This window comes from Anopheles gambiae, chromosome 2 (genome assembly GCF_943734735.2).
Source record: "Anopheles gambiae chromosome 2, idAnoGambNW_F1_1, whole genome shotgun sequence".
NCBI lineage: Eukaryota > Metazoa > Arthropoda > Insecta > Diptera > Culicidae > Anopheles > Anopheles gambiae.
Window position 1 is genome coordinate 102,701,750 of NC_064601.1, and position 25,536 is coordinate 102,727,285.

Sequence of the window (25,536 nt, forward strand, 5' to 3'; positions counted from 1 at the left end):
GTGCGAAACGAATCGTTTTGTCGCCGGGCGCCGTGCGCTACTGATTGGCCAATTTGTTGTAGATAAATCACACACTCCCAACTGGTAGGTAGGTTCATAAATCTAACGCCACAACATTCGCAAGAACATTCGATGACGTTTTAAGCGGGCGTATAAATATGTGCGGTAAATTACACAGCATTCGATGCTGCCCGCCAGCAGTCCTCAGAAGTTTGCAACATTGTACTTCTGGAGCGGGACGCTCCAGCAGAACAAAGATCGATCGAAACTGCTCATAACCTCATTACGAAGTTACGCAAATACAGGCCTCGAAAGACAACAATGCAGTTCTCTGCATGGTTTCGCCGTCAACGTGAGACGTGTTGGTCGTGCAAGCAGGAAATTTACTTTTGCCACTATCGCGTACTTTAGCGACTGACGTCGGGCGGACGTCACAACGCCACCGGTAGAAGCCTCGCTTGTGCCGCAGGAAACACTGTTCCCCGCCGGATGCTAATGAATGGCAGCACAGCCAAGACAGCACAAAAAGGAAAGCTTTTACATTCTGGCAAGTACCTTCAATCGTGGTGCTAAAGTGATATTGTTGTACTTTAGGTACCACTCCAAGACACGATTGTGTGGTTGTGTTTTATTCGCAAATGAAATCAAATTACCTGCTCCACACAACTGTATTTTGCCGGAGGTTCGTCTTCTCGACACTTCTTGGACGCTTTAAACACAACACAAGCGAGCGCCCCTGCTCCAAGGTAATTTGTGTGGAGTAATTAAAATTCTTATACCCGCAACAAACCGTTCCCGGCCGCGCGTAATGCGCTAAATGCGTGCGCCATTTGCTTTCAATGCCCGGTTTAATATGTGCGTCAGTGTGCGGAAGTGGGAAAAACATAGCGGAAAGTGTGGTTGTTGTTTCTACCAAAAAACCTCCAACTGCTTGGAATGTGTGTGTGTGTACAAATTCCCGATTTCTCTTGTGTGTTTCAAACGGCGGCAGCGCATCGGAAATGCATGCTTTGTTTTCTCGATACTTTTCGCGCCTTGCTGTACGCTACCACCAACGCGCGTGTTTAACACCGACCCACACACATAAAAAGAAACAAATTAACCGAAACATTTCCACACCCCCCGGGGTCCCCCCACGGTGGGTCCAACCGTTTGGAAATGGCCACTTCTAGCACAGCTATCGCACAACACACTCTCCTGGGACGATCGGACGATTTTGATTCCCGCTTCTTAACTGCTCAAAGCCGCCGTTGTTGTTTTGCGAGGTCTTACAGGGGCAGCACCCGGGAGCTCAATTACTATTTTTATTCTTCTATCTTATCCCCCCCTCAGTTCCTCTAGGCTTCGATGGGGATGTGGTTAGAGATGTTTTCCACCCACTGAAGCATTTTTTTTCCTTCTTTCGAATCGTGCGTAGTTAATTCGTTGCCCTTTTCGTTCGCCTCCCCCGTTAGCTGTGATGGGGTTGTTTATGTTCCGGGCTGATCGGGTTGAGAGGCACAACCGTCTTGGAAGCGGGAAACACAAATTAAGCCGTACTGTTACTGCCTACTAAACGAGCAACTATCGTGTGTGTTTGTGTCTCTCTCTCTCGACAAATGCGGCTTACGAAGCGTTGATGTTGTTCTTTCTCTAATGGTGTTCTCGCGTTTTGCAGAAAACTGGACTCTTTCCTTCCCGAAGAGCCGAAAGCCATTCTTCTCCCGCGTTTGTGCGTTCATTGCGTGCGTGTCTTTGCGCGGCGCGATTGGTTTAATGAAGGCACACGAAGCAGAAGCACTTCCTGGTGTTACTGGTGTTACACGCACTACCAGACACGTTGATTGCGCCCTGGCAGGCTTCTTCTAAGCCAAACGGTCACCCTTAAACCATCACCACCCACACGCCGACTGGGAAGACCGACGAGGACGTGACCGCTCGCAGCTCGATGCGCTTGATCTCACCTCCAACCTCGAACGGAACGGGGACGCCAATCTTCGCCAGCCGACGATGGTGATGTGTTACGAACGTACAGACGCGTAAAGTGTAGCCCCTCTCGTCATCAACCAATAAATCTTCATGAATTGGTGAGAATTAAACTGGTGTGAAGAAGCGTTTTGGAAATGCCTGCCCCAGTGGCAGCATCATAACACACCATAGCGGCTTAGGACGCTGGTGCTGATTTTACGACCGTTTTATCCAGTGTGGCGGGCCAGAGCTTGCATTTGGATATAATTAGATTCAATTAAAATTACACCCCGTGCCCTCGAATGCAGCCGGATGTCACCAGCAATCGCTTTCGTCTGTGTCTGTTGGTGTTGCGTCTCGTATTGCTTTTTTTTTGTTTGGTAGGGAACGTTGGACCGTCTGTGACGAGACACGCGACACGGTCATCATTCAAAAACACGCACTAAAACTGTTTAACACCCCTCACGAACTACTGAACTGGCTCGTCACGAGCTGTGATGTTAGCAAAGGTCCAAGAGTAAGAGCGGGGAATAAGGGATGATCCCAACAATTAACGGCCATTGGAGTTTAGTGACACCCAAGTAGTAGCATGACAGGTTCCTCTCTCTTCTAGGGCTCCTCAGTCTTCAAACAAAAGGTTCAACGCCCTCAAACACTTCAAAAGCATGTCGTCAGTGTCTTTCTCTCGGAGAGGGAGCGCTCTCGTGCCGACTGCTGGAAGCACTTCAGGGGGAGTGCGCCACGAAAAGGTCGAGACCTTCAACTAATGGACGGCCCGCAGACCCAAACTTTTCAGGTCAGCTCGAGCTTCAACCCCGCAATGCGACAATGCGGCGGCTTTGGATCATCGCAGATACCAGAAAAACACCATGCTGCGGCCGGTGCTGCTTAATGTGCTGGGGGGCTTTGGCTTCACAACCTCCAAACCCGGGGACATGTGCATGTGGACAATGCCAATCGAGTTTTACCGAGTTGGAACGAAGCCAACTTGAGCTCCGGCAGGGGATCAAAACCGACGACCAAAACATACTGTAAGGAGGATGTAAACCTTGCTCCGGATGTACAAGGCACTCAAGAGCATCGCACAATTTTCGACAACGATCGATCGAGCAGCTACAAAAGTGCTTCAAAATTTAATAGCGTAAACTCTATCCATCCAATTCGCCAACGGCGCTGCCTAGACACACGTCAGATTCGCTTTTAATGCCGCGCGAGAATTACGTGCCGGAAATCGAAAAATTTCCCCCTTTTGCCATGTTGGTGTGATGTAGCAGATTCCAAGCGAATTTCCACTGGCAAAAGGCCGCGATCCAGACTCCGTGACAGCGCCGGAGCCAACCGTGCGGGCCCGTCAGACAGTGCCCAAAATCCCCCCGGCACGGCACGGCGATGCAGACGATGATTATTAAATCATGCACCACCACCACCACCAGGGGCCTCCAGACCAATGCACACTCGCTCGGTGTGTGTCGTGTCTCATTTACATCCGAGATCCGATTTGGAATTCGTACACATTTCAGTACGTCGCAGAGAGCGCATGGGGTCGCATGGGCACAAGGCGGAACAGGATTTACCACTCTAGCGGCGGTGCCAGTAGCAAAAGTCAGTCACAAAAACACACACACACACACACTGGTGTGGAGTAAAATGCATCCACACCAACCGTTGCTTGCTGTGTTGCACTCTGGGCCGCAAAGGCGAACCTGAAAGTGCATCGAACTTTGCGCTCGCTGCTCACTCACTCTCTCAGATCTCGGCGGAAGTGGCTATCCTTGGTTTTCGCGAATTCACTCGCCCAGCCCATGCCCAACCGGCCCCATACGCTCCCACGTATACACGAAGACACACGCCAAAAATCGTGCTCAAACATGGATTATGCTACTCAAGCTGGGGGCTGGGGGGAGAGTTTGGGAGCGCTCATGAAAACACTAAAAGCGATTGCACTGGCAGTCCGCCTGCCCGCCTCCCAATACTTTCGGGTAGGTTCTTTTGAACTAAAACACTAAAAAAAGGCAGACCTAAGCGCGAGACGAAAGATAGGGCAAAACAACGGGTGGAAAGGAACGGGCGCGGTGGTGTACGAGATTCATAGCTCTGTTTATGGATGGAAAACGGTACCGATTTGTTTATATTTTGTGGCCATCGAGGTTCGACGCGGATTGCGGAACGTGTTTTCCGTCTTTCTTTAGTGTGTGTGTTTTTGGTTCTTCCCTTTACTGTGTTGAAGTGTTGAAAAACCGCACCGAAAAGACTCTCACGGGACCCAAAAGCGGAGGGAAATGGGAAGTTGTTTGGGGCAAGGCAAACGAGAAAAACCAATGTGCTGGAATCGGTTTCGCTGCGGCGCATAGTGGTATGTTGGTGGAAAGAATATACGAGATAATTAAAATGATTATTAAATTAAAAGTAAATAAAAGAGTACCTAATTACCATTTAAAAAAAAACAAACAAGGCAATTCGCAAAGAAGTGATCATAAAAAAATTAAGTTTTGATTCCATCTATAAAGCAAGGTTAGGTTTAGTAGGGAAAAAAAATAATAGAGTTGTGTTGTTTTCCCAAAAACTTACATAAACATCCAAAAACCATGGGTTTATTATTAGCTAATACCGGGGCCCTTCACGATTCTAGTCAGCGTTTTGTATGGAGTTTGACAGTTGGACGTGTTAACACTCCATACAAAACCACATATAAAACTAGCTTGCAATTTTCAGTCTAGATTATTCTAGCCTCAAACCTAGATTCGAGTACCTGCTCGAAAAAATGGCAAAACACGGTGTTGTTTACATTTACCCCAAGATGCATTGAAGAGATCATGCGATGGAATCTAGAATCAAAGTGTATGTAGTACAGGTAGTTTCGTAGCATGTTTGTTATAACCAAATTTTAATATCACTTTTTGACAGGACGGGTGAAAGCTATTGCTCAAACAAGTTTTCTGGAGGCTTAACGAATACACAAAACACTCGTAAAATCTTCATTCAGAAACAAAGATGATAAAAATCAGCCTTCTAAATACATACACCTTGGGATAAGTCCACCTGTATATTACACCCGCTTGGATAGCTGCTCGAAAACTGCTGTACAATGCAAACAGCTGACAGGCTGAAATTTCAGCCTACCAATTTAAAACGGTAAAGACCAGTGTTGTTAACTGTTGACATTTTTCATGACAGTCACCGTAAACAGCCGGTCAAAATAATTTTTGGCTGATGACATTCAATGCTTCCACGACACGACTGTCATTAAACGAAATTCATTCGTGTTGCTACCGTCAGGGCTGATGCAATGACATGAAATGTAAACAATGTAGCCTGAATGTCATTTGACATTTTTTGAACAACACAAATCGATACGATCGGAGGATTATGAAGTGTATCGTCGCTGAAGATGGGGATTCTAGTGAAATAGCAAAAACTAGTGAAATGAAAGCCTTTGCACCGCTCGCTCTGTTGTAATTTGACATGAATACGGCCGTTTGCAATACGACACAGTTCACGATTCATACAAGTTGGCGAATGTCAAATGAATGTATCTTGAAAATGTCTTCATGTCAAATGACATTTTTTGACGGGAATGTCAAATGACAGAGAGAGATGGGAATGGGAAGCTTCAAATCGAATGAATGTTTACAATTTTATGTCGATGAACGTCACCGTTCGCAACACTGGTAAAGACCCCACTATTTAAGAGTTGATGCTCCTATTTATCTATTTAATTGAAATTTGACATGAGAAATACTATACAAGTTTATACTGGTTATATGCTGTTTAAATGGGATATTAACGACTGCTAATTAACCATTAAACGGCTCTTCAATTGCAGGCAAATAAGCGGTACCTTGAGGGTACTTTAAGCACAGTATATCATGCTAGGATCATCGATTCAAAACTTAGTAATCAATCGCAACCAAGAGCAATTTGATTATTTATTAAATAAAAGAGCTTTGCAATCTGAAAAAACAAGAAGCTGACATCATATTTGACTAATTATTAATTTTATGTTATTACCCTGAAAAGGGTACCAAAATTGAATATGAAAATATTGGATTTACGCTGTATATTTGATTTATTCTCCCCTTAATTGAGTTTTCAACCAAAACTGATGAATCAACAACAGACATTTTATGTTTATTTTCTCTTTCATTGCTCAATTGCCCGTACAAGGTACAAAATGTCCCTTTCATAACCCACTGTTGTGATGCGTACTTTACGTTTGCTTTTGCATGGTATTCTCAAACATTCACCGAAGCACGGTTACGGTTGTGTCGTTTATTGCAAACGCCATTTATCCACATAAAAAATCGATAAAAAACAATCTTACGTTTCAGAAAGGAAAAACAATCTTTAATTTATTGACACATCAGTCTCTTCGTTCGCTCGAACTGACACAGAAGTGTCATCCATTTTTCTCCGCTTGATATTGCCAATTGCTAACACATCTATGTCATCGCAGTTATTAATTATGGATAGACACTGGATCCACCAGCGGTCGGATTAGCGATTAGGCACCACCCACCCTCTTATCGGGCTCATGTGTTATTCACGAACAAAAAGCCATCATTTCAAATAGTTACAACCCATCATTAGACCTACTACTGCTGTTATCAGCAGCAACCACGTGAGTGAGTACACCGGACACTTCACAATCGCAACCTGATTTCCTAACATCCCACACACACGCAACGCAACTCAACGCTGTCTAAGAGCACTTAATAAGCTGTCCGATTAATATACGCGAACGGGCACACCTTTCGGACGCAGGTCTTTTCGCTTTATACTGTCACATACCGTCACATACGGCTCTATACGGCACGAGCAAGTGCCGTTCGTTAGTCAATCACGTTCGTCCCTAGGCCAGTTTGCCCGGCTAGTTCCCACCGGTATGCCACTTGCTGAACGATCGATTGTTTGTTTGTTTGTCCTATGGGCGGTGGAGAGCCGTTGTTAGCGCGCTCGTATGTCATAACCGGGCGTCACTGGGCACATTAATAAATACGGCACAACTGTCTCCGCGCCTAATGGAATCAATCAGCAGCAGGTCAGCAAAGAGTTCAGCAGCTGATAAATTAAAAAAAAACACAGAGTAAAACAAAACAACACGCCGATTGCGCTGATTGCTGAAACGTGCCAATTGTGGGGGCACAGTGGATCCCGGGGCCCGGATGCAATCAGCCGGCGCATCACAGTTTTCAACACAGTTTGGTGATGTTTTTTTTAATAAATTGCCTGGTTGAGTTAGGTTGGAATGTTTTAGTAAATGATCAATAAATTTATCTTACAACATCAAACATTGAATTCAAAGACAAACAACACCTTTTTAAACATGCAACATACACCTGTTTCCATCTACGTTCGAATCTCGTGCCGTTTGCATCGAATCGCAAACCGCCTGCTTCGAATCGCATGCCACTACGATCGAATGCGTGCACCCATGGGCGAATCGCGTGCCAGTACGGTTGAATCGCGTTCCACTATGGTAGAATCGTATGCCACTACGATCGAATCGTGTGCCGCTACCATTGGATTTCTGAAAGCAAGAGCATAGTGAACTGTTTGTTTACGTTTGAAAGCTGTTTCCTTCTTCGCCGACGGCATTTCGTTTGTAAAATAGTACTAATAAAAGGCAGTTATTCACTGATTACACGTAAAATCCTTGTTATCGACGAATATCGTGGTCCCTTGTTGATGGTAAAATCCTTGTGTTCAACTAATATTCGGTGTTCGTTATTGATGGTAAAATCCTTGGTTTCAACCAATATTCGTGGGGTTTACCTATAATCAGAGAATAAATCCCATTTATTAGTATTTTACAAATGAAATGCCGTCGCGAAGAAGGAAACAGATTTCAAACGTAAACAAACAGTTCACTATGCTCTTGCTTTCAGAAATCCAATGGTAGCGGCACACGATTCGATCGTAGTGGCATATGATTCGACCATAGTGGAATGCGATTCAACCGTACTGGCACGCGATTCGCCCATGGGTGCACGCATTCGATCGTAGTGGCATGCGATTCGAAGCAGGCGGTTTGCGATTCGATGCAAACGGCACGAGATTCGAACGTAGATGGAAACAGGTGTAACATACTTGAACAACCCCATTTCAAGTACCAAAGCTTATCATTGTCATGCTGATAGGGTTGCCGTACACACACACACACACATTAAATGCCAACATTTCTGTAGCAATCGAACAAATCGATATTCCAAGTCACCGTTTTATAAAGAGCGAACCGTATTGATGCACCTCGGTAACCGATCACCAACCTCGCGTAGCTTAAGGCGCAAAGTCGTCGATCAGTCGCCGACACCATCACCACCGCACTCGCGCGCCCGTAATTGAACACGCCGAGTACTTTCACTTTAATGATCTTCTGGCAGAGGATGAGGGGAGGGAAGAGACGGGGAATACGGTCACCATCAAAGTCATACCCGGGAGGTAAGGATGGTGTACACCTTCCGCTGCTCCATCACACACAAAGGGTCGCTTTGAATCAAATGGCGCCTCGAACGGTTTGGCAAGCGAATCCATCAGTGACGCTTTCACGGCATCGCGCTTCTCCCTGGCGGTACCACACTTTCCCGCCAGGATAGAGCATAGAAAGCCAGCCGCGGCCGGCCTGGAATGCCTTTTCGCTCCATATTTTCTTAACCCTTCCCCACCGCCTGTGATCACGGAGGACGTCATGGCACGGTCGTGAAAGCAGCACCGCTTAGAGAAAGACTTTATTTAGAAGAAAGAAAAAAAAGCATTCCGCGCCGGCATCGGTAAACCTTCAGCCGCAAAAGGTCAAAATGTCAAACTCGGAACGCTCCATAAACCACCACCGCTGCCGACTGTTGCTGAAGCTGGTGAGGGTCTCTTGGGGAGGGTGTGGAGGGGGCATAAAATGGAAACGAGACCGACAAATCATGCGCGCCGATGATGTTATTCTACCGTACACGACCTGCCCGGCGTTGCCTGACGACCACCGTCTTCCCCTGGCAAACCGACAAAAAGGTGCACTTTTCCTCTGACTTATAAAGTGCGCCCCGAAGCGAGTGAGGGTGAGCTCGGGGATCAGTTGCAGTTCAGCAGGGCGGCGGCTGGCGCGACAGGGCGGAACACAGGAAGAAAGCGCAGCCAAACAATGGTGCGGCCACGTGCCGTACGGGTCGTCTCGCTGCATGGGATGGGAACGGGGATCTCGCTTGCCAGATCTCTCTCTCCCAGGCCTCGGCCCAGAATCTCCAATTACAGTTCTGAAGCAAAAGGTGAAATTTTTCATCAGACCTTTCCGGCGGCACGAATCTTCGGCACAATACACCGGAGCGATTGGTGAAAAGTTCACCCAATTTTAGTATGCCACTGAATATAGTTTTTTTTAAAGGAAACTTTGGAGTCTATGGTTTAGCCATTTCGTAGGAGGTAAATGTTTTTATTAAAGCGATTAAACGTAACAAGGTACTTCAACAAAAGGAGCCAGAGTCATTGAAATCAATAGAGCAAACTGAAGAAAGGAGATTCCTTACATGAAAACGAATGATACAACAATATAAATGAAGATTAAAATGCCTGAAAATCTACTTTAGATTCCCAAAACTTATACAACATGCAATACAAATGAATACAATACAATAAAGAGAAAAAAAAACAAATATGTTGATTCTAAAATAAAAAGAAGATAATATAAAAGTATAAGCTAGTATGAACGAGATAACAGGATAAGAGATACGAAAAAAATGAAAAGAATTAACACAACAATAGAAAACAAGGAGAAAGCAACAGTGGCCTAACTTCAGATAGTTTAATAGAAGATAATAGAGGATCATTTTTCATGTCTGATACACTAATAAGAAACGGTTATTGGGGCCTTTCCGTTTTAAGTTCGTAGGCTAAAATTTCAGCCTGTCAGCTGTTTGCATTGTATAGCAGTTTTCGAGCAGATATCTAAGCGGGTGGACTTATCCCAAGGTGTATGAATTTAGAAGGCTGATTTTTATCGCTTCTGCTTCTGAATAAAGATGTTAAGAGTGTTTTGTGTATTCGTCAAGCCTGCAGAAAGCTTGTTTGAACAGACATTTTCACCCATCTTGTCAAAAAGTGATAATTAAATTTGGTTATAAAAAAACAATGAAATAGCATAGCAATAAAAACATAGCAATGAGACCATCTGGACTACATACACTTTGATTCTAGATTCCATCACCAGATCTCTTTAATGCACCTTGTGATAAATGTAAACACCACCTTGTTTTGCCATTTTTCGAGCAGGTACTCGAATCTAATTCTTGCTTTGAGGCTAGAATAATCCAGACTGAAAATTGCAGGCTAGATTTTTGTGTGGTTTTGTATGGAGTGTTTACATGATTTCAGCCTCCAACTGTCAAACTCCATACAAAAAAATAACTAGAATCGTGAAGGGCCCCAATAATAGTATGTTACAGCACAATAAGTTTATTAGTTGATTTCAAGATGGCAGGCACTATTTTTGGACTGTGGCGTCTAATAATGACGAAACAAATCAGGTTAGAAAATTAAACTGTACATAGAATTGATGTTATTATTTAATGATATTTTTTCTTTTTTCAATGTTTCAGTGATTTTTACGCATTACATGAGTTATGCACAACACAAAACAAAAATAACCCCATTTCGCTAAGCGCTTTGCACCCACCGCCCGGCCCTCATTATCAATAAGTTGAAGCAAACGTTTATCACCATTATTTTGGATCACAACTGTCAGATTACGGCACACCAGGCTTAAGCTTTCTACGCTCCATTAACCACCGCACTTACTAACGTTAAACGGGTGCCTAAGCCAGCCAGCAGGGGAAGATCACGAGCGGTTCAAACTGTTTTAAAAATTACTAGACCAGCAACCAACCCCCCCGCTCCAGAGCTCCGTTAGCTACCTCAGGCGACCCATTTTCTACCAAAAAACAACACCGAACAGACACAGCGTCGTGGCCGGGGCATTTCGGAAATGAAACCAAATCCCCACGCAGCAAAACGGTACACACACACACCGCGATACCACAAATCATGCCTAAGCTCCGCTCACGGGCACGGGCAGAGATTTACAATCGACCGAGCCAGTGGACGAACAATCCGCGTGAAGGTGATACCGATACCGAACTCGGTGTGAATTCTTATCTTTCGCAGTCTTTACGCTACGGGGCACACGCACGATGGAGGTGACATTTGAAAATCGGGAATGTTTTTTCCCACTAAGAAGTACGCTGATATCTTGGTGCTCTCAGCTGACCATGGTGCCACGTGCTGCCACTGAGCCGTTGGAAATTGGAACTCGCCGAACGATCGATGCGGTAACGGAAAATAACCTTTTCAAACTTGTTTGTGTGACAGCAAACGGCGAACGACTCTCTCAGCTACGGTACGGTAATTGGATTATCACCAACTGAGCACATTCCAACGATTTCCAAAAAAAAGGATTCAAAGTATCCGGTTGTAACCTGGTGTTCGATAGTGTCCGCAGTCCAGTTACATTGCTATCTTTATTGCGGGAGCTCCATGTTTACTGCACACGTTCCAGCGCTTTCGCGCTCTGTTATTATCAGTTGCTAAAGCCAACTTCTAGCCCGTACTACTAGCAGCTAAGCCTAAGTACAAGATAATGATAGCAGTGCTTCACAAGCTAGGCCAACTTTTGCGATGTAAAATATTTGTACAGTTGCAGAGCGCTTACATTTACCATCTCCTTAGGTTTCCCCAGGTCTGTCCAGGGATTTCAAGATATTGGCGCTTATAGGGCCCCTGGAGTAAAGTCAACCTCCTTTGATAGAAAGCTCCGCCACAACACGATGCCCTTTAATCATTTCCCTTTCTCTCTCTCTCAATCTCGCTCACTCGATCTGGGTACCGATCTGGCCTTTTTTCTTACCCTGCAATGCCCCGTTTTACGTGATCGTGACCTGTAACACCTTCGCCAGGGTATGCCCCCGCCACACCGAAACGCGGCATAACCTCACGGAGCACAGATTTCGAACAGCTGGCCGTATTTCACGCCCGAAATACGCATTCACAAACGCTTTACGGTATGCACGATATGCACAGGATGGTAGCAGCAAATAATCCAATCCAATCCGCTTACTTCTAGGCTCTGTACCGACTGTGTTTTAGTAGTAGCTAGGTATGATTTATTTATTTCACTTCCTTACCGCGCACACCACAACCAGCGCCAAAATGCACAGGCCCGCGACCTTTCGGGGCGGGACGGATAAATATTTCCCCCGTTTCACTCTATCTCACCCATTATGAATCGTTCATCAAAAGTAACCGGGCAGTGGCACTACTTAACTGTTCGGTCTCAATCGATTGGGCGGACCATGGGCGAGTTGTTGGCCTTTGCGAGTGAATTACTTCAATGTTGCGCTCCACGCCGGAAGAATTAACGCCACCGACAAAATGGCGAAATGGAATGAAGTAATTTCATATAATTAGCTACTGAGCTACCGCGGATCATGCCGGGGTTGCCCATAGCGAAACAGGGAAGGAAACCGGCGAACCTTTAAAACGGAAGCCAATGTAGAGGGCAGATCCTTCAGTTTGCGTATTAGTAAATTGTTCAGCACTATTTAACGCGCACTGTGTACATTCCTTGAAATTTCTTCGGAAAACCCTGAAAAACGCATCAGCATTCTGGCCGAGAAAGTGAACTCTTCAACAGAAAAAAATGGTCGGACCACAGGAATGCTCCCGCAGTGAAATTCCTCTACGTACAGCAATGTTGATGCGAGCATGCGGCAAGTTAACCTTCATGGCCACTTGGCGTCCAAAACAAAAAACAATAAAACAACTAGCACCTAGAAGAAAAAAATGGCACCAATGCGACATTGTAACTTTGACTATCACACATCACGCCAAACACATTCTGGGAGGTACCTTCGGCCCATGGAATGCAGTGGGGCAAAAAATCGAACGCCAAATTTCGTCTAAAAAGCATTTACGATACACACAACAACACTGACTACCAACTATCGGACTTTTTCTGTTATTCATTGTGCCATGTTTTTATCATGTCGACTGAATGAAGGTGAGATTGGAATTTATAACGCCATAATTTACAAAGTAAAAGCGCAGATAATGCGAAGAAGAGAAAGAAGAACGTAAAAAATACGCAAACAATCACACTCAACAAATTAGGGGATTTAGACCACCTTGATGAGGCGGGTATGGGGAGGGGAGGAACCCTTGAGCCCCTGACCCACATTGGGGTGGCTAATTTTTTCCTCCGTACCGAGAGGCGCAACTAGCGTCAGGTGGCAAAATTCACCATTCAAAAAACACATACTCGGCGTCCGTCCCACTCTCTCCGTTCGTTAGGTTTTGTACAGTGTGTGGGTCGTCCACCCGGCGAAGACAGGGGAGGTGCCAATTTGCCTAGTGTTAAAGGGGTAGTTAAGGAAGCAGCAAGGCCACCGCCAGAAGAAAGATGGTACTCTTTTTTTGGATAAACTTTCTCTTGATTTAGGCTCAAACTCCTCGAACGAGGGGGTAATGAGATGTTGGGAATGCAGCGTGTAAGTAGGCTACAGAGATTTAATTTCCTGCCTTTTAATGAACTTTGCGCTGGGTTTATAAGACTCATCAGTGGTTCCAGTGGTAAAGGGTCGATGTACAGCACCGGAAAACTGTCTCTATCGTCCCCTACAACGTTGCCTTCCACAGTCGCTTATGCCTCTGACAGAACACCAAAAGAAGAACTCTAGAATTGATCGCACTCAAGTTCAGGGAAATACTTAATAGTAAGATAGCACATTTTAAAAAGTTATATTATTCAATAACAATTGACGAAACACGATCGAGTAATAAAATCAGCTTAGCTATCTACTGTGAGGTAAAAGAACAGCAATCAAAGGAACTGTGAAAGTGAATATGTTGGTATTTTGGTACTTTCACTCAAAGCACAAGCTGAAATCCTGCGAAGATTTATATCACTCGTCGACTCAACTAAACAAAACAAGCTGAAATATGACGCTTTTTAGTTCAAACGGTATGCACTTTAATTCCCCAATCTTGCATGTGCAGAGAACATGTAGATTGGTAAGAAATAATAATAAAAAAAGGTTAGAGTTTGGTTTGTTCGAAGATGTCTTTTTTAGTTGATAGGAAACTAAGTTCAATAAAACGAAGGCTTCTTAACTCTTAATATTTTAAAATTTTGTTTACTGTTAGCCAAGGAGTACGGGTTTTTGTAATCCTCTATTTAATCAAGAATATCGTGGATTTAATACACTAGTCTTTTCTCTGTCACATTCCCATCACCACAAACTCAGCATCTTCACTATACATTCTGCCGACACATCTCCAACTGATCGCGTGGAAGAAAGGGGAGCCATATGTATCGAATTTCATATTCCCTCGGGGCTCAAGCATTGCAAAACAAAGGAGGAAATGCAGAGATGCCTCTTCCTTCCTTCCTAACGTACGCCACGCTCAAACAGACAGCGGGAACGGGAACACTTGACACGTTTCTTGAGTGCACAGCCGGGTTTTTTTCGGGATAGCGAGAGGACCCCCAAGACACACGATCACGCTGACGGAAGACGTCCGTTGCTGCTGCACCTCTGCTCATGATGCTCAAACGAGCCCACGACAGAGAGAGAGCAAAATCACGATTGCTTACAGACAACAAATCAAGCGATCGGAAACCGATGGCAAGCGCGCATAACGCCGATTTCTGGCAAACCCCACCGAAAAGCTCTTAAGCCAACCAAGCTGCCAGGCGTGGAGTGGATGAAGAAATAAACGAAGAATAATCCACCCAGCAGCAGACCCAAGAGCGGCCAGAATTGAGCCCGATATCAATGGCGGGTTGTTTGACGCGCGGTGGATGAGGAGGATATTCTTTCAAGACTTGCCGCCGACACACACACACACACCGTCACGGTTCGTCGATAAAAATAGAGTCCCCGTGTGCCTGATAGCTTTCGCTGTGCGCACTCCCTTTTGGGCCGAGTGTTGTTTTCTTGTTTTTTTCTTCTGAGTTCCCAGAGTGGAGCATATTTCCCTTCTCAAAAGTATCATCAACAGTGACAGCAATGCTTTTTTTTTCTTGGAGTCTCATGCTCGATGAACACAGGGTATTGGATTTCATAGGGTCGGTTTCAGGGTTGAGAAGAAATTAAACCAAACGCAGCCATTTCAAACGGGGATATCGTAGAGAGAGAAAGAGTGCTGCCCGGGGTTAGTCTCATTCAAAAACATTAAGTACTTCTGCGGGTGAATGATGCGATGCAACAAGTTCTTCCGCGCTGCAGAGGATAGAAGAGAAGGGCAGGTTGCTGTAATGTTTTATTTAACGATCGGCAATATTAAGACACAATCAAGCAAAACAGTTGTGCAGTTATAACCCAGCATGAAACACGATACAAGCGTACTGACCCGTGGTTCATTAATCCAATTGACCCTTGCGTAAGCTGTGAAGCCATAGGTGAGAATTAAGCCTCCTGAAAGCATAACTACTTCAGAACTATTGCGACTCCACAGACCTTGAACTAGGTTTTACCTACAAGAGAGGACGGAGCGAGCGACTGTGTGTACCTCCAGCGCGACACTCTAACGAAACGAAAGTCCACCAGCCCAGGATTGCGACACTGTAATCCGAATGGCGTCCGAAATGTTTATAAATAGCGTCAGTTTCGTGCCCAACAGTTGGCCGGTACCAGGCAACAGTGGGAAAGTGGTCACGAAAGAACAAAACACAAAACTGTAAAACAGTTTACAAAACCAACCATCCACATGCTTGTGCGGGTGCGCGCTCTGGACAATATCAGACGAGCATCAAGGGCATCTGCTGGACATGGGGTTGGGCAGCAGCGTACGAGTTTCGCGCTCCACCTTCGGCTTTGGCGCAACCAACCCACACCCTCAGTCTGCAGCTTGGGTAGAATAAAAATTGCAATGGTTTACTTACGCTTCACAGTAGGGCAGTTTGTTGAAGCCTTTGTACGTCTTCATGTTGAGCGTCATGCCACACTCGTGACATTTGAAGCACGTCTTGTGCCAGGTCTGGAATGAGAATGTAGGTTGCGAGAAAGAGAAATGGTTAGTTTTCTTAGGTAAAACATGAAGAAGATGTAGCTCCAACATCTGTATGTGCTAAAACTAGTGGAATGTATTCTGAGCCAGAAAGAGTGAAAGAGTTAACTCTTTGAAATGAGTTAGTTCAATTAAGCCATCACGAAGAGATCATTTAGCTCATTTGTTAATTCAGTCATTTGTGAGTTACTTAACTGTTTTCAGAATTAACCCTTCCAGTTCCACTGACAGTGAATTGAATCATTAGTGACTTGAGTAATTCTTTCGAGAGTTAAATCTCCATTGAAACTCTGTACGACTTTTAACTCACCACAGTGATTCATGACTTATTAAACCGCTTTTTCAAGAGTTAAAGCGAGATGACACATCAAACCGTAAGTCAACTCTCTCACAGTGATTATATAGTTCTTTCCCGAGTTAGTTCTCCATGCATGATTTAACTCTTCAAGTTGCCTAGCAGCTCTGCCAACAGCGAATCAAATATATTATGAGTTAAATAACTCTTTGATGCGTAATATCTCGCTGAGTGATCTCATCGCCGACTAGCAACTTACTCCCAGTAATTTTTCACGCTACTGAGTTTTTATTTTCTATTGCGTTGTAACCGCTATAACTCAGCAAAATAAAAGACTCTTTCTCTCTCTCTGCAGGCAATAAATTCATCAAATAAGGCACACCAACAATTTGTTACTTTCTACATTATTCTCCAAAAAACAATAATAATTTATTATAAATAAAATCTTCATCAATCCATCAAGAATGGGTAAGTATTGGCGTAGCTTCCACCACCGCCGCCATAGGTCGGCTCGCTCGTGCTTGGACAGTGTTCCCGCGGAATACACCGGTTTTTGTGCATCACTAGCCCGTACTCACACACGCAGGTCGGAGGTCCGGTATAACTTTCCGCACACCGCACCACACGACAGTCGGTTGTGCACGTGTCCACGCAGCACGGTTTGAAGGGGCGTAGACTGGCGCCGGGCGGACAGGCCGGCGGGCACGTCCTCTGTGGGTAATAGACGGAGCCGTAGGACGGAGCTGGAGTAGCCGCGGGACACTTGCGAGGACTCTCGGTGTAATGGTGCACCTGACAGGGAGGAGCTGCCGTCGTCGGTGGTGGACACTTTCGCGGAACACTCTCGGGGTAGTGGCACGGACGGGGTGGTGCTTCCGTAGCTGGTGGGCACTTGCCGGGACACTCGGACGGCAGTATGCAGCGGCCCTTGTGCAGTACGTAGCCCTCGTTGCAGACACAAGTCGGTGGGCCTGTGCAGGCTGCGATGCAGAAGATCTTGCTACAGTCGTTGTCACACGTCGGCTGGCAGCAGGGCGTGCAGGGGCTGTACCGGGCGTTTGGACCGCACACCTTTACCGGCTCCTGTACCGGACACTCCTCCCGCTTGATACAGCGACCCTCGTGCCGCACGAACCCACTGTCGCAGGTACACACGAGCGGACCCGTCGGAGGCTGAGCCGGACAGAGCACAGCGGCACAGTTGGTCGTGCACGTCTCCTCACAGCAGATCGGCGATGGCTGCTGTATCTCGTTCGGTGGACACACGTCGAACGGCGATACCGTGGTTGGGGGGTCCCGTTTCGGTGGGCACGGTCGCACCGGCCGGTAGAGATAGTTGGAGCTTTGCGAAAGGTTCTGTGACTGAGACATCATGGAGTACGGGTTAGGATGTACGAATGGGCGTGGCTGGGAGGAATACTGTGCAGTCTGTTGGAAGTATGGCCCAGGTTTGAACGACGATGGTACGACATCTTCATTGCGGCTCACGCCGTAGAACGTACGGCCACAGGGTTTTGGAGTCATCTCCACTGGAGGACACTCTGTTGGAGGTTCCGTTGGTGGTGGGCACGGTGCCGGACATTCGCACTTCTCAATACAGCGACCCTGATGTCGGACGAAGCCTGGTTTGCAGACGCAGGTTTCCATTGGAACTCCGCTCGGCGTGGGCACGCAGTCGTTGTCGCAGGTTGGTTCACAGACGGGAGGACACCATAGCAGTACCTCATTCGGTGGACAACATTCTGGGTAAAAATTTTGGAGAAAAGAATTGGAGTTGTTAAGATCCCATCACTTGTTCCTGAGAATACGGTACATAGGCGTACGACTTACTTGGACCGTAGGCATGACGGGCTGATGCCAGACTGGCTAGACTACAGACCAGCACTAGCAGCAGGTGAAACGAACGCGACATCCAGACATTGGACTCCATTGTGACTGCAACTTCAACGAACTCTGACCACTAACCAGGGTCAACATTTCACTTTATATCAAAATCTCTGCATCCTTCGTGCATTTTGCGCCAAACTCACGAAAACCCTTACAACCACGATTATGTGATAACTCTCATGTTTGTATATACTGACTATAAACATTTTCATTTCGGGGCGTGATAAGAGCCTGCAAAACATTGGGCGCGTACGCCACCGTAGCTGGTGCGTGCTAGATAACAGAAACTGCACAAGGGAAGCGTTGTACACGATCAGTAACGGACCTCGTGTCGTGGAATTCCCGCACAACACCCTTTGCGAGTATGGTAAAACACTTTCGGACAGCGAGCAAGAAGGCATAGGTGTCTTCTTTTTGGCTTGTGCCGCCGTACCAGTAACAAAACAACGTGTCAAGCTTACGGACGCACCTCGCCTAAAGGAAAGATCCACCATTTTCGGTGGCTCCAACGAATCCACCATTTTCGGTGGCTACAATTTCCACTATCAAACTCATCGCGACGAAAGTGGGCAACTTATGCGTTTTGTGTGCATGTGAAAAAGTGCCCAAATATTATGACATCCCGCGCGTCAGGTGAAAATGTCTGTATGAAGGGAGAAACACTGCACCAAACAAAAAGTACTGCATTTGCCAGAAGTTCCAAGGAAACTTCAAGTTCGAGTGCCTTGCTCACCCTATCCAGTGACCTAGGAGGACTGGAGCAATGCCAACCTTTAGTGCTTGGTTATAAATTTTAACAGTGCATGTTTGTCCATCATTTGCCCCGGATGGTACCAGCGGAGTGTTGTTTCGTGAAGTTTTGTGAAGTTCCTTGCTCTGCTGCAGCTCCTCCACAAAAGTCCCTCATACATTCAAGCATAGCGCCGGTTCTTCGTCAATTTTAGTCAGTGCCAAGCGATACCCTCACGAAAAGGTTATCAATCATTGGGTAGAAGGGGGAGAAAAAGAGCCACACGCAGAGCGCAAAACACACTATTGAACACAAATTTTGCAGAATACCTAGTTACGAGAGCGATAGGGAGGAACTAATGCACGATTAACTGATTAGCGTGCTAGGCGTAACAACTCCATTACACAAATATGTGCTGAGTAATTACACTCGTTAACTAGATTAGAAGTTCCGCGTGGCTTGGTTTTGTTTAATGTCTCAAATTTTAAAGCCTTCATTTTTGTTGCGACGGTAATCAAACCTTTAATCAGCAGTTTGTTTATCAATTCGATGGTCGAAACAGCTAGAACTTCTGCAAAATTCACAGAAAAAACGCAATTTGCTTACTGTTTAAGAGAAATTGATCAAGATGATAAGAAGAGCATTGAAAGTATCCAATATCTCATATCATGACACTTTATCAATAAGAGTTCAAGCTACGAACATCTTGTGAACGTTTGAAATTGCATCACTCAAGATAGGATTCGGCACAACTTTTCAGAGAAGAACCAGATTGAAAGAAATGAAGAGCCTGAGGTACATTTTTGAAAAAGGAACTTAAATTCCCAAAAGACTATTAAGCATTGTTAACCAAAAAAGGCATCTTTAATACACTTCTGGCTTTAGCTAATGAAAAACACCACCGGAAGAGTTATTTGCGAGAGCTATTACTTAAAAGTTAGTTTCATTAATCTTGCAAATTACAATGGAAGATTCATTAGTTTCTTTTCTCTACCAGCCTGTTAACTGCTTTTGCGAGAAATTTCATTCTTTAACATTTTTGCACGCCCTCTATCCCTAAATCCTCTTAAATGAAGATTAAGTTGAACAACTGTTGTCCTGCAAAAGTAGTCATCATAATTCTACTGTTTAAGAAGCATGAACAATCGAGTTGCAAAATACTTATCACCCACCGGATTTTGTCGACCCCTGCCGGCCAACCTGCCGTCAACTATAAAATAGGAAGTCCTTCAAATTCTTCCGCTTGCCTCGACGAGCGGGCGTTTCGCTTCCTAATGGCTAATTCTAATTGCACGACTTCAACTCCTCGCCAAGAGGGCACGTACGCACGCACGATTACACGGAATCAGCTGATGGGTATTAGTACCCAACCCAACACAAGTCAAACCTCAATGTGTTCCGCCAACAACCGGATGAGAAATGTAGCGTCGAATTATTTGGACAGCCTATCATTATCTCTCCCCCCGTCATCGCTCAACAGCGCAAATGGACTAATACCCCGACCGAACAGAGCTGAATCGACTACTACTACTACTACTACTATTACTATCGCCTTCACCACCCCCTGGGTCCATTTACGCTCGGTAATTAATCGAAATGGAAAGTGAAACAGTGTCATGTACGCAACTAAACGCTTCCGATTCAGCAGCAGTGGCGTCGGTAGAGTTCGGATATGCACGTGATACCACGCACGAACAGGAGATGGAGCGGCGGCGTTGGGTGTTGATGAGCCCTCATATCCGTTTACGTAACTGTGGCCACATTTGGACACACGCAGCACACCGGACCGGACATGTTCATGAAGATAGGAAAGAGCTGTAGCTGAGTGTTTTATGGCGCAAGTAATGTAACCGCCATCAACGCCGCCACCAAAAAAAAGGCGAACGGACACCTTCTTCTCCGGGCTGTACATGTACAAAGAAAAGAGTTACAAACTTGCTGCTACTCCCAAACTGCGTCGTAGCGCAATTGTCAACGTCACCGGTTACTTTTCCCCCAAAAATGGGAAAAGCTTTCTTCACTCCACAGTTGCGGCGCACAAGGAAGCGGGCGAGCAGGGTTTTGAATGATGACATCCGACACTAGGCACGCGGTGGCAGCAAGCGACACGAATGGCGATGGCATTATTGCAGCTGAGCGCTGATGATGCCACACACACACACGCGGCAACTTTCTCCTTCACTCCTAACTCGGCGTCAAACTTTTTTGTGCGGTTTGGTTTGACTGGAAAAGCTGGAAAGCAGTCATGACGAATGACCCGGGCGAAGGGAGCGGATGGCATTAGAGGAAGCTCGGAGCAGAAGAAAAGCCCACAGGCGACGATCATCATCGATTGTCATTGGTGCTTTTGGTGGGGAGTCGTTTCGCTGCACACCATTAATTCACCATTTCCCGGTGAATGGAAAATGGCCCGGCTTACGGGTACGGGATGATGGTTTCAAATGCTTCCCCTCACAGATGTACTTAACAGGGACGGAGGGTAGTTGCGACAAATTGCAGACATCATCGGCGTGGTGCACGATCTTGATCTCGCTTTTTATGCCTAGAAACGTACAAGCGACGAACCCGTGACAGAAGGAGTCTAGCGTTTAGGCGTCAGCAAAAAAGGGAAAGTGATTCGGAGGAACGGAAAGCGAGCCCTTCGTCGCCGACAACCCTCAGAAGCTCAGAGGCCCAGAGCTCAACGTCAAGCAGGACCGAGGAGACGGAAAACTATTCAAACCCTTCTCAGGTGTAATAACCCCAATTTCGTTGGATAATTTCATCCTCATCTCTTTTTAACACCTTCCAAATGCTGTTTAGGGCACGGAAAACGGCAGCAGAAGAAAAAGCCATCGTCGTTTTGTCGATTAAAACATTCCTCGCCGGCTTTTGTGCGAGGGAAAGGGTCACATTGCATATCCGGGTCGGGTGGAATGTTTCATTCCGGTTCCGTTCCGGGCGATCCGACCGAACAGCAGAAGCTATGTTAATGTCTGCACTACACGCTGCTGCTGCTGGTGCTTGCCACAAGGGGTCAATGGTGAAAGTGTATTGTGCACGGGGGTTTGATTACAAAGACGGCGATGGGACTATGTGGTCAGCAGTGATCGTGATGTAACTTTCCCAACGTTTTGCCACTTGCTGTGGCCACGGCAACGACATGCAAAAGTGGTGCCTCGACTGTACATTGCTTAATGCTCAATAAACCATGTTCTGAACGTGCATTTAACTCCCTTCAAAAGGGGAGGCTTGCGTAAAAAAAGCGACATTTGTGTAGAAGGAGAAACCCACAATTTTTGGTCACTTTTTGGGCACATCCAAAGGTGAATCAAAAGTCAAGTCCTTTTGCTGAATCGTTTTTAAAGTTAAATTATTTCCTCATTCTCAATATCTTCTTCTCTTTTGCTCTTACTGAAATGATCTTTTGCAGAAGCAGTGTCTTTTCAGCTGAATTGTTAATCACAGGAAGATGCTTCGCTCAAAGCACTGCCAAATCTAAGCAAAATTCCTTTTTAATTGTGTGAACCTACAAGAAGAATGCAAGCAGTCCATTGTTTGTTTAAGTGGAATTTTTCAAACACATTCGCAAACCGTTCATGAAAACGGCAATCGAGCAATCAATTAGTGGGGTTTAACTTTGAAAAATGACAAATGTTTGTAGACTGTTTCTTTTAACAACAATAAACTGCTTCAAAAAACATGTTACTCCTAGATGTATAATTAAATTCGTTATTTGTAAAAATGCGCCACCCAATTAATCGAGACCGAAAGCCGCTGGCCACAACAATAATGCGCAGCAAACCTTAACGAACTGTCGGACATAGTTTTGTCACACACACAACAAAAAACCGTTTGTGACACAGCTAATGGAGTGTCTTTGTAGCGTCCCACCACCATCCATCGGGGTGGCCAGTTCAAGTTCAAACACAGAGCGAGCGGGCGCGCGCCCGGTTTCCAATTGTAGTTGGACCATTTTTTTTTTTTGCTCTCTAACCACTCCGGTCAACCCGTCCCAACCCAAGTTGACACAATCGTTTCCCAGTGCACGGGTTCGGGTTTGGCGAGTGGTTCCGGACGACCAATCAAGGGGAACAACACACACGTCGATACACCCGCGTTCCCACATGGGCGCGTTTTCGCTCTCAACCCCGGGACAACCACCAACCACGAGGGGAAGATACACACATTTATGCTCGATTGCACACCATCGTACACATCATCCCCTTTGGTGCATGTGTTCTGTATGTGTGTGTGTGTGTGCAAAGTCGCGATCGAACAGGTTCCCGTGGACGAGGATCGTTTGAAAACGATCTCGACGGTCCATGCAACCGAAAAACCGGTCGGTCGTCGTTGCCCCCCCCCCCCCACCCCCCCTATTGCTCGCAAGAGACGCTGAAACAAACCATTGCAAACTTCACGATCCGAGCGGAAAGTAGCTCGCTGCACGGTGTTTTCTTGGGCCGCCCGATCAAGATGCCCATAAAGAGTCGCCAGCCATCGAAGGAAGGAGCACGCTTGGCGGGGAGCGAAAGAGAGACCGCTCTGCGGTGGTGTTCACAAGCGAGATTGTGACCTTGCCCCAGCCGCCCCCCTGATCGGCCGGGAAGTGTGATCACGGGTTGGGGCCCGGGCGGCATGGCTACACGCGAACACTTCATGCGCAAAAGCACATCTTTTTCGGGTTCAGTTTTTTTTTGTTTGCCAACTACGTTCTCGTGCAAGAGAAATAGAGAAGTGAATGGCTTACGGAGTAAACAAAATGGTCCATTTGATAATGGGGCGGAAAATTAGCAATTTAATCTAATAAAAATAGTGTACAAATTTGGTTTTGCGAATTGTTTCACATTTTGGCATGGTAATAAGCGCCTGAAGTTATGCAAACTCTTGGGGTAAGAATTTATTTAATTTTGTTTCATTTTTTAACAGCTTTGCACATTGTAATTTTTTTATTCTTAAGCATCCAAAATTGATTGAAAACAGAATCCTTATTTTAAAAATAAAATCACTATGCCAAGTTGAACTTTTTTCCTTTTTTTTGCGAGTCTAAGATTCTTCCAACTTGGAGCATGTAACCTTTCAGCAATACCGATATTGCAAGATGTTTTGCTTTAAAAGAACATCGCCCCCTCCTCCCCTCTAACCCCCTTATAAGTACATACACTCCTGTGTGCAACCAGCACAGGTCAGAGAGAGAGAGAGAGAGAGAGAGTGAGAGTGAGAGGGAAAAAAAGGTTGTGTTCCACGCGTGACGCAACCCCAGAAGGAGGAACATTCGATTGCGTAATTGCTGCAGCATTTAAGCCTCGGTGCTGCTATATAGACGCAGCCGTGGTCGATTATGCACGTCGCTTGTTTAGATTACGCACCCCAAGGGGGAGGAACAAGGACGGCTGCGACTGTGTGCTTACCACCAACTGGAACCGGGCCCCCAGGCAAAGCGTGTGGGTTTTACTACATTGCCAATTAAATTAATGCATATTATAAACAATCCTTTTGCGCTCCATTCGGGCCACAATATTAACCATTTGCGCAAAATTCGGTGCAAGGTATACCCCCCTCCTCGTTCAGTGGCCCCTTCGGCCCCATTGTATACTTTGCCACACATCCCATGATCTGCCGATGATTTGTATAATTATTTTCCCCCCGTTGCGTAAAGCGCCAATGCGCATCGGGAGTGCCCTCCACCAGTCGCTCCCGAGGATCGTCCGAGAAGCGTGTGCGCTACAGAAATGGGGGAGCGGCCACAGGACAACTTGCTGAGCAGCTTTCAGTTTCAGTGACGATCTGGTTGGGTTTCAACTTTTCCATTTCTGTACGACCCAGTCTGGTTGCGCGTGATCTCTCTGTCTCTCGCCTTTGGCTCGCTTTGGTTTGTGTCGGATGCGAGTGCCACCCCTTTTTGTAGCTTTACTCCACACGCAGCGGTGGCCTTATTTTCACTCGCTCGCTTGCTCTTTGTATCCACATTGCTGGACTTATGGTTTTGAGCAATATTTATGTCTAATGTTTGTTCCCAAAACAAAAAATGGTAACCAATTTCATAATGGGGTTTGCCCCAAATGACAGGAGAAAGCGCATCGATATCAATCGCATCCGGAGCTGGCGCTGACAAATGCAAATCAAACGATCGTCGGTCGTCTTTAATCAACTGCAAAGCACTCACTCACATATACAGTTTTAGGCGAAAGCGAAAGCATCAAAAGCAAAATGCGGAAGTCCAACTTCCCGAATACGCTCTTCACGACGAACGCCGCGTTAATGAATTCGAACACCAGGTTTATCAGGCACCAGCCCCAGTATCTCCTCCACTTCCCTCACTCCCCAGTTATCGATCGAGTGTGACACTGGAATGTTAAATATTCACTGATAAAAATTCCAAAACGAAACCCCCTCATCATCGGCGTCGTCACCAGACATTGACATAAGACTCCATCAGCCATGGGTTACATTGTCACGTTCGGTCGTGCGCATATGTGGCGCGACATTGGCCACAGTCACAATAGCTTTTGAACGGAATCGAAAAAAACAATCAACCACTGCTTACAACAACAACAACAACAACAACAACAAAATTGATCCACTCGATCTTGCGCACCAAGGAGAACGGGTTTTTACAGACTACTTATGGGTCAGATTTGTAGGCTGTTCGATT

General features: G+C 45.9%; 2 protein-coding genes across 2 annotated transcripts in view; both read right to left on the minus strand.

The window, feature by feature from the left end:
* The window catches only part of LOC5667268 (LIM and SH3 domain protein Lasp), a 58,211-nt gene that overhangs the window by 21,424 nt on the left and 11,251 nt on the right, over positions 1–25,536 (minus strand). The window contains exon 2 of the mRNA XM_001688840.2: positions 15,866–15,960. Coding sequence (XP_001688892.2) covers positions 15,866–15,960 — 95 coding nt within the window. The remainder of the gene's footprint in view (positions 1–15,865; positions 15,961–25,536) is intronic.
* Positions 16,674–20,337, minus strand: LOC4576654 (zonadhesin). The gene is made up of 2 exons (XM_001237831.3): positions 18,116–20,337; positions 16,674–18,027 (listed from the first exon to the last, which is right to left on the minus strand). Exons 1-2 carry the CDS (start codon positions 18,213–18,215, stop codon positions 16,736–16,738), a joined length of 1,392 nt encoding a protein of 463 aa, XP_001237832.3. The 5' UTR covers positions 18,216–20,337; the 3' UTR covers positions 16,674–16,735.